Source organism: Piliocolobus tephrosceles, unplaced genomic scaffold, assembly GCF_002776525.5.
Source record: "Piliocolobus tephrosceles isolate RC106 unplaced genomic scaffold, ASM277652v3 unscaffolded_37361, whole genome shotgun sequence".
Taxonomy (NCBI): domain Eukaryota; kingdom Metazoa; phylum Chordata; class Mammalia; order Primates; family Cercopithecidae; genus Piliocolobus; species Piliocolobus tephrosceles.
Genome location: NW_022321378.1, coordinates 243 through 9,658, shown reverse-complemented (window position 1 = coordinate 9,658; position 9,416 = coordinate 243). Strand labels below are relative to the sequence as shown.

At 46.0% G+C, this 9,416-nt stretch overlaps 1 protein-coding gene across 1 annotated transcript; it reads right to left on the bottom strand.

Moving 5' to 3' along the window:
* Positions 1-3,671: 3,671 nt before the first annotated feature.
* On the bottom strand, positions 3,672-8,819 carry LOC113222992 (proline-rich protein 20G-like). The gene is made up of 3 exons (XM_026452560.2): positions 8,652-8,819; positions 8,083-8,141; positions 3,672-5,064 (listed from the first exon to the last, which is right to left on the bottom strand). The coding sequence occupies exons 2-3, from the start codon at positions 8,132-8,134 to the stop codon at positions 4,487-4,489; spliced, it is 630 nt and encodes a 209-aa protein (XP_026308345.1). The 5' UTR covers positions 8,135-8,141; positions 8,652-8,819; the 3' UTR covers positions 3,672-4,486.
* Positions 8,820-9,416: the final 597 nt, after the last annotated feature.

Sequence of the window (9,416 nt, the reverse complement as noted above, 5' to 3'; positions counted from 1 at the left end):
GGCCCAAGCCATGCCTAAAGAGGAAGGTTGGAATGGGAAAATCACCTGTAGCACTTATGCATTTCTAACATGAGTTCCTACTAATTGATACACAAAAGATATAAGATCCAACAAAAAATTGTGTAAAAAAGATATATTAGCAACTAATGGAGAAAGATACAAAAGTGGACAATAAATGCATACAAAGATACTAAATCTTATTAGTAGCCAAGAAAATTCAAATTAGAATGATAACAAGATAGCATACCTTTATCCAAGAGATTGGCAAAAATTATGGAGTCCCAACATTTATTGCTGGGGAGATAGTGGGGGGAAGAGGTGCCCTTATCACTGCAGGTTGGAATTGGCATTGATGCCACCTAATTTTAATACAATTTCTTAGTATTTATTAAAATAAAACATGGCTCAACCCAGCAATCCCATTACTGGCACATACCCAAAGGGATATAAATCATTCTATTATAAAGACGCATGTATGTATATGTTCATTGCAGCACTATTCATAATAGCAAAGACATGGAATCAACTTAAGTCCCCATAAATGATAGACTAGATGAAGGAAATGTGGTAGACACCATGGAATACTATGAAGCCGTGACAAAAAAGAATGAGATCATGTCCTTTGGAGGGACACAGATAAAGCTGGAGGCCATTGTCCTTGCCAAACTAACACAGGAACAGAAAACCAAATACCATATGTTCTCACTTATCAGTGGGAGCTAAATGATGAGAACACATGGACACATAGAGAGGAACAACATACACTGGGGTCTAATTTAACTTAAACGTTAAATTTAAAAATAAATAAATAAAATAAAATATGGCCGTACTGGTTGGCATAGGAATCTCACTTAGAGAATTTATTTTACGAAGTTAAAAAAAAAAAAAAAGACCAGGTGCAGTGGCTCACACCTGTAATCCCAGCATTTCGGGAGGCCAAAGTGGGTGGATTGCTTGAGCTCAAGAGTTCAAGACCAGCCTGCACAACATGACAAAACCCTGTCTCTACAAAAAAATGCAGAAATTACCCAGGCATAGTGGTGCATACCTGTGGTCCCAGCTACTGAGGAAGCTGAAGTGGAAGGATCACCTGAGCTCGAGAGGTGGAGGCTGTGGTGAGCCTAGATTGCAACACATTTCAGCCTGGGCAAGCCTTGCTTGCAACACATTTCAGCCTGGGCAACAGAATGAGACCCTGTCTTACACCATGTACAAATATTTAGTGAAGCATTTTGGTAGTAGAAACACCCTGGAAGCAATCTATTGGCAGACCATTGCTTGTACAACATAAAGCCTGTTCATCTTGCAGACAGATATCCAGCAAGGAGATAGTGGCACATGAGCATAGGATGTCTGAGAGGGTGCTTGTAGGCTTATGGCAACCTAAGAAGCAGCTCCCACTGCAGTGTGTTCATTGGGGTTCATGCTGTGCTTCAATACTAAGTTGCCTGTGCCCACTTTGGAGGGGGCATGGGCTCAAGAGAGGCACTGGTCCCCACCACATCTGCCACACCCGGGTTGCCTGCCTGGACCCTGTAGTCACTTCAGCATGACCCCTGGTGGATGGCATGCCGGGTGTTTGTAAAATCAAACCACAGATGATGCTTTTAATGTACACATTTGCTTGTATAGACTCATGTGATTATGGGGAAAGATACAATAGGAATGAAGAATAGAGGCAGCAGACATTGTTTTTCTACCTTTTGTCTCTTTTTTCTGGTTTTGGTAAAGACATTCTATATTCATAATTTGTGAAATTTTAGTAAAAGAGCTATAGTAAAAAAAAAGTCAAAGAGAAGCGTTTATTTAAGAGGATTAAATACACAAGACAAAAATTTTTGATGGGAAAAATTCTCTTCATGTTACTTGGACATTTTCTCTTACAAGTGACTCAAAATCAGCTAATAAAAGCCTACTTAATAAAATACGAAATCCAATTCATAATACACCTTTTATCAAATTCTAAAAAAATTAGAACTACCTCAATTTGATCAAATATCTATGAGAAACTTACAGCAAATATCTTGCTTAATGGTGAAACATTTAAAATATTCCCGTTAAAGCCAGGAGGAAGCTAAGGATGAAGCCATCAAATTACTGATTCCTTATTTAGCACCGTAAGTATGTCACACTCTCTCCTTGTTTCTATTAACCCCCCATGCCTTTTGTTTGAATTATCAAATTTTCTTTGATCCCCCTTTTCCTTAATCTGTTTGAAATTTTACATTCTATTCTAATTCATGTCGTGATTCCCAATGGAAACATACACTTCGACTTATGAATGTGTCAGAGTTCTCTTATATTCAGCCTCTACGTCATCTCCAGGAGCTAGGCAAGAACTTTAATAATGTCTAGCTCCTTCTGAAATCCCCCATGCCCCAAATGTCTATGTCAAAGTCTTCTGGAATTTTAATTCTAGATCACCTTTCCAGATCTTTCTTCCAGAATCATACTTATCTAGACTTAATAATATAGCTAACGAATTTTCTTGCTTTCTGATTCTTCTTGCATCCCACTTTTTCTAGGAGTTTTGGTTTTTTTTTCCCCTGGCTGAAAAATATTATTCATACTTTTGCTGTACATAACAGCTGAATTCAAACCTCCCTGAACAGAAAAGCGGTTTAGTAGCTTGCACATTATAAGTTGTGTATTCTAAGTTCAGGGGGAAGCTCAGGCTTCAGGTCCAGTCTGAGTAGGAGTCTGGATTTTTGTCCCTTTTCTGTAGGCTCTTTCTCTCTTCATGTGGCCTTGCCCTTGAGCTGACACTTCTTGCCTCCTCCACTCCTCCTCCAAAACATTTGATTGATCATAGAATTGTAGATTCGGAGTTACTTCCCTCTCGAAGCTCTAAGGACGTTGCACCATTGCTTTCCACAGTCATTGATGCTGTCACACAAAGTCTACTGTGAGCCTAATTCTGCTTTCCATGCAGGTCTCAGCTTTCAGGCAGCTTTTGGAATGTTCTCTCTACCATACTTCATACTCCCAAAGGGTGTTATTCTTGTAGCCTGCTAAGGATTCACATCTTTCCTTCATTGGGAGAATTCATATAGCCATAATTTCCTCGTATTTTGCTGTCATCCAGATGTTCAGGCTCTCCATGTTAGATGACTTCTGGATCCTGTGGATGATGGATCCTGTGGATCCCCAGGATGATGGATCCTGGGAGAGCTCCATGTTAGATGACTTCTGGATCCTCAGGATGACGGATCACGGAAGAGCTCCAAGTTAGATGACCTCTGATCCTCAGGACAATGGATCATGAGGGAGCTCCACATCACATGCCATGTGGATCCTCAGGATAACGAATCCCAGCAGAGTTCCACATTAGATGACCTGTGAATACTCAGGACGATGGATCCCGAGGAGGATCCATGTTAGATGACCTCTGATCCTCAGGACATCCCATGACGTGTGGATCCGCAGGATGACGGATCTCAGGGGAGTTCCAGGATAGATGACCTCTGGATACCTAGGATGACAGTTCCCAGGGGAGCTCCATATTTGATGACCTCTCATCCTCAGGATGATGGATCCTGGGGGAGCTCCATGTTAGGTGACCTGTGGATCCTCAGGACAATGGATCCCGGGGGAGCTCCATGCTAAATGACCTGAGTATCCTCTGGACAATGGATCCCAGGGGAGCTTCACGTTAGATGACCTGTGGATCCTCAGGACAATGGATTGCAGGAGAGCTCCATTTTTGATGACCTGTGGATCCTCAGGACGATGGATCCTGGGAGAGCTCTATGTTAGATGGCCTGCAAATCCTCAGGATGATGGATCCTGGGAGAGCTCCATGTTAGATGACCTGTGGATCCTCAGGACAATGGATCCCGTAAGAGATTCACATTACATGACCTGTGGATCCTCAGGGCAATGGATCCCAGAAGAACTCCACCTTACATGACCTGTGGATCCTCAGGACAATGGATCCCAGGAGAACTCCATGTTACATGACCTCTGATCCCCAGGATGATGGATCCCTGGGGAGTTCCATGTTAGATGACCTGTGGATCCACAGGAGAGCTCCCTGGGTGACTGCTCTGTCACACTCTCCATCTCTCTCTTGCCCAAATATCTAGTTTTTTATTTCTCAGTCCTATCTATTCTGTGATTCAAATCATCAACATAACTTTGGATTCCAACAACCTTGTTTTTCATCCCAAGTATCTTTAATTGGCTTTTAATATAAGCACACTAAAAGGACTCAGGGAGCTGCTGGTTTATTTGAGTAAGCATTGAGGAATTCCATGCATCTGTATCTTTGACAGAACATACAAAGCAGAGGCAAGAGGGACATTGGAAGCAGATGGACTATTGTCAGGATCCTGGGAGGAGGACTTGGAGGTGCATGACAACACAAAGTAAGGGCCCTGGCTGGGATGGGCAGGGAGGAGTGGAGCAGAAATGGGGCTAGAGTTTGGGGATGGGGGAAAGTTCAGGTGGAAGAAAGGGAGGCTGGCAGCAATATGGGTGACAGAGGTTAGTGTGCAATGTGGGCAAGGTACACTGGGACCTCATGCACGTAGGTGCCACTGGAGGTCTGCATGATGCGCAAAAAAGCTGAGCCACCCAGAGGCCTGAACCCGATACAGGGATAGAGGGCCAACATGGGCTGCCTGGCCACAGCCGCAGGCCCAGGAGCAGGAGGTGGCTCCTGAAACCCCACCTCAGGCTGGGCTGCATGGGGACCGGGGCCTTCCTGCACAATTCCGGGCATAGGAGCTGCTTCAGTAAAAGAGAAGGCTGGGTTCTGCCCGGCTTCCGGTTCCCCCTGGTGGCCTGGCTCTCCACGGTAGTTCAGACGGAGGTACACCTCTGGCCCCTCTCTCTGGCTGGGGACCATGCGGAGCACGGGCCCACTGCCACGGCCTCGACCTGCCCACCAGCTTCCTCCCCTGCGCCAGCCTCTTCCTGCAGGACGAGCCAGCTCTGCGCGAGCCGGGGGCTCCCATCTCATGGGTTTCACATAAGCAGTGGGTTTTGCGAGTTGGACTGGCTCTATAGGGTCTTCATGGTCCACACCAGAGCAGCCTGCCTCTGTAGGAGGCCCACCTGAAGCTAAAAGAGAAGCAGAGTGTGAGGAGATGGAGTAGGGGCCGCCCAGGAAGCCTTCAGGAAGGGAGACAAGGAGAGGGGTTCAGGGAGGGCCCAGGGGAACCCAGGCAAACAGTGTGAAGGTCAGGAGATGCCTGCAGGGTGAGCCCTCAGGAGCACTGTCTGTCCAAGGGCCTAGCCTGGGCTCAGCACTTTCCATGAGCCTCTCAAGTCCTTGCAATGACCTTGTCAGTCAGATATTATGACCACCATTTTACTAATAAGTAAATGAGTCTACAATTCCCTGCAGAGGCTGAGTTTGAATAAAAATGACATGTTGCCTGCCCTTGCTGTGCTTAAACCTCAGTAGGAGAGACAAACAGAACATCTAAAAATGAATGATGCTAATGAGTGACCAGCTGGGAGGTGAAGGGTATCATAAGGGAGGTGGCTCCGGATCCAGAATGCTGGGGTTGTATTCCCAGGCAGCTTCACTTATCTGGGCATCAGTGCCCCTTTTCATAAATTGGTATAATAACGTGCCAACCCCTGGGTCCTTAAAAGAACTGAGTTACTAGAAGAGAAATGTTTAGATTAGTGTCTGGTTCAAGTAAGCTTCTTAACATGTATTGGGAAGGAGATGATCAGAAAGTCTTATTGGAGAAGTTAACATAAGCCGGGGATATCAAGGATGATGGGTGGGATTTAGAAAGGCAGAGGTGAGAGAGGATTAGGGATAGCAGGGAGGGATAGGATTCTAGGTGACAGGGGGGCCAGGGGTAGTTGTATGGCTTCCAGGAGGAAAGAAGCCTAGGGTAGCTATAAGCTAGCTTGGTAGGGAGGGGAGGTGTTCACACAGATACATGATTGAGCAATGGAACAGAACAGGAAGTCCAAAACTAGACAAACGTCTACAGAATTTTATCAATGACAGAGCAGGCATTGAAGATCATCTGAATATTCTTCCTAGGAAAACCTGTGTAGCCTAAGAAAAAATCCCAAGAAACTGGCATTTAGGGTTGCCCAGTTACATAGCCCAACCATATATATTCTGTGGAACCCAATCAACAAGCCCCATCCACAGGCTTGGGGCTCCCAACAGCTTCTTCCGGGTTGCATTTTTAAACTATAAGCAGCAATCAGAGATCGCCAAACATCAGAGGAAAGGCTCTAACACAAGAAATAGAACAATACAACAAGAAAAGCCAACTTGGAGGAAACAGTTTATGCCACACATGAGACTTTCCAAAAACATCTATAATTAATATCCCCAGAGAGATAGAAGGAATTATGTCCATGAATCAATTATAGGGTACTTTTGAAAAGGAATATTCAGAAAAACTACAGCTTTTTGAAATTAAAATTGTGAGAGCAGAAATAAAAATCTCCATGGAAATTTTGGAGGATAGTATTGAGAAGATCTCCCAGAAAAGAGAGCTAAAATCCAAAATGATGGAAAGGAAGGAAGATAAAAGAAAATTAGAAGCGTATTGTTACTGAGACACATCCCCATAAAATTCCAGAGTGGTGGTGACAACGAAAGATCCTACAATCTTCCAGAGAGGGAGAAAGAGAAAGGGAGGAAAGGCAATATGGAAAGGGTCAAGATTCAACATGTCTCAAAAATCAGACAGCTCAAAAGCAGCAATTAAATCTAGAAGATAATAGAAAATGTCTTCAAAATTTTTTTTTTTTTTTTTTTTTTTTTTTTTTTTTTTTTTTTTTTTTGAGGCAGGGTCTTGCTCTGTCGCCCGGACTGGAGTGCAGTGGCCAGATCTCAGCTCACTGCAAGCTCCGCCTCCTGGGTTTAGGCCATTCTCCTGACTCAGCCTCCCGAGTAGCTGAGACTACAGGCGCCCGCCACCTCGCCCGGCTAGTTTTTGTATTTTTAGTAGAGACGGGGTTTCACCGTGTTAGCCAGGATGGTCTCGATCTCCTGACCTCGTGATCCGCCCGTCTCGGCCTCCCAAAGTGCTGGGATTACAGGCTTGAGCCACCGCACCCGGCCAGTCTTCAAAATTTTTGAGTGAAATGGACTTCCCACCCACCTAAAATTTGATATCCAACCAAAGTATCCCTTAGGAATTAGAACGAAGATGTTTACAGACAAGCAAGATCTTAAATAATTTCCCTTCAAGGCATGCTTTACTGTAATGTGTCTATCAAACTAGACAAGATTAAAAGATTTAGGACAGTGTATGAAGGGAAATGTTTTCAAGAGTAATTTGGCAATGGCCATCAAATTCCAATATCTCTGGAAAAGAACAATGTGAGAGTACTGGTTTATCATACACAGATCGAGACATAGTGTGAGAACTCACTCTTCCAAAGAGAAAAAGTAAAATAAGAAAGAAAAAGACACCAGACATAGGAAATGGGATAAAATTCAAAAGAGGAAAAGGAATTTCCCAGATGATGTGGAAGGGAGATCCTGGAGTGGCAGCTGGGAGCTGACTAGGAGCAGCCAGTCCCGGTTGGAGCAGGCTATGAGAAAGTGAAACTGAGAGAATGCTTGATTGGGTTTCAATTTAAGCAATTGGGGAAGAATTGGGGAATGGATTCGTGATAAAGTGAACACATCATAACCGAGGAGAAGTATTAAGTCCTGGAAAACTCAAGTTATGCAAGAGGTGCAAAGTAATCCTAGTGTCCTCCTGGCTCCTGGGCAGTGGGGGAGGAGCACAGAGTGTGTGCCCTGGAATGGGTATGGCTGGGTGAGTGGTGGTGGTGGTGAGTGGTGGCAATGTATGAACTACAGCTAAATACTCCACTAGTCTAGCGGGAAGACCATAAATAAAGTCTAAACGGAAAAAGAAATAGCAGTAGGGTACGCATGTTATTTAAAGAATGAGAGGAAATGCTAGAAGTAATGGCTACCCAGATGGAAGTGATGGTCCCAAAGGTGCGAGAGACTGAGAAGGAGCAGGGGCTGCTGCTTTTCATAACATGTCACATTTGCATATCTAAGTTCTATAAGTCAATACCAAAAGTAAAGTAAAAATCTGGAAAAAATTAAAGAGAATGGTAGATGTTTGACGGTACCTTGATTAGGGGCCATGGAGCGAAGTCGTTTCGAACGCCTTGGTTCCTCCATAAGGAATCTGCAGGAGGGAGTGGGGAGGAAAACGGGTCAGTCAGGGTGTTAAACCGCAGCCTAATTTCTCAAGCGTCACGCAGCGATGCGGACCCTACCTCACCCCCTCCTCCAGGGCCACCGCCGCTCGCGGGCCTCAGAGCATTTGCACAGAGCCCGCGGGGCGCAGCCAAGGGGATCCTGTGAAGAAGGTGGGAGTTGGGGTGGGGGAAGACTTCCACACTGTAAGGGATTTCCAAAGGGGAGCCAGTAGCAAGCAGGGATTGGCCTAGAGGCGGCTTGATTAACTTATCCCAGTTTCTTCAGGCAAAGCTGGTGCCGGGGAGACTTAGGCCTCCTGGAGGAATGATCCCTCCCTAGCGGAAGAGAGAAAGAAGATGGAGGATGCGGAACAGAGTTGCGAGGAAGGCAGTGGTGACAAGGGATGTGGCCTCGGCTTTCTAGAGCACTGAGGATTCTGTTCCCACCTGTACCCACGCGAACTCTACCCACCCCTCAGGGACACCCAGACACAAACCTGATCTCCCTGCAGCTGGCTCTCTTCTATGAGGAGAAGCCCGAGGAGCTGGAGGTGTCCACAGGATCACGGCTATGGCTCCGACGTCGCCCTCAAATGCGCCCCCTACCAGGCAGGCAGGAGGGAGCACCCAGCGGTCCTAGCTCAGAGCCCGACAGAAAGCTGACTGACTGCTCGCAGCCTCGCGCGCTTTCTCTTAAAAGGCGGCGAGGCCATCACGTGATGGGAGAGGTCAGGGGCGGGGCCAGCTGGGGTGGGACCGACTGAGCTTGGAAGGTCATTGGCCAGTCCTTTGCCTGTCAAATGGGGCCCACCATGAAGCCCCCGTTCATAGATGTCAGTGGTTGATTGATCAATCTAATTGTTGAGAAAAAAAATTCATAATTACAATTAAGTGCCAGCAAAAGGGAGGTGTGGTGCCATGAGAGTAGCAAATAGGAAGATTTGATTTGATTAGATCTGAGCGTGGTGAAGGAAAGCATTGGTGGGGGGGGATATTTGTGCTGAAGTTTGGAATTTGGAATTTGAAATTCGTCGACGTGAACCGGGCTGGGAAGGGCAGGGAGGGAGGCAGGGAGGGAGGCAGGGGACTGGAAGGGAGGCCAGCCCATTCCGCGAATGGAGAGGGAGACCAGGCCCAGGTCCCGGGTGTGCGAGGTGGGGGCAGGGGCCGCAGGAGCTGGTCTTGTTCCAAGAAACCTCAGAACAGTGTCCTGAGTGGGTGAACATTTGAAAAACGGTCAGACTAGCTGTGAAGGAGAGAAC

Excerpts from the sequence above, each read along its gene's own strand:
- LOC113222992 (XM_026452560.2), bottom strand. The coding sequence starts at position 8,134 with ATGGAGGAACCAAGGCGTTCGAAACGACTTCGCTCCATGGCCCCTAAT. Across the intron at positions 5,065-8,082 it reads CTCCATGGCCCCTAATCAAG|CTTCAGGTGGGCCTCCTACA; the intron begins GTACCGTCAAAC and ends CTTCTCTTTTAG.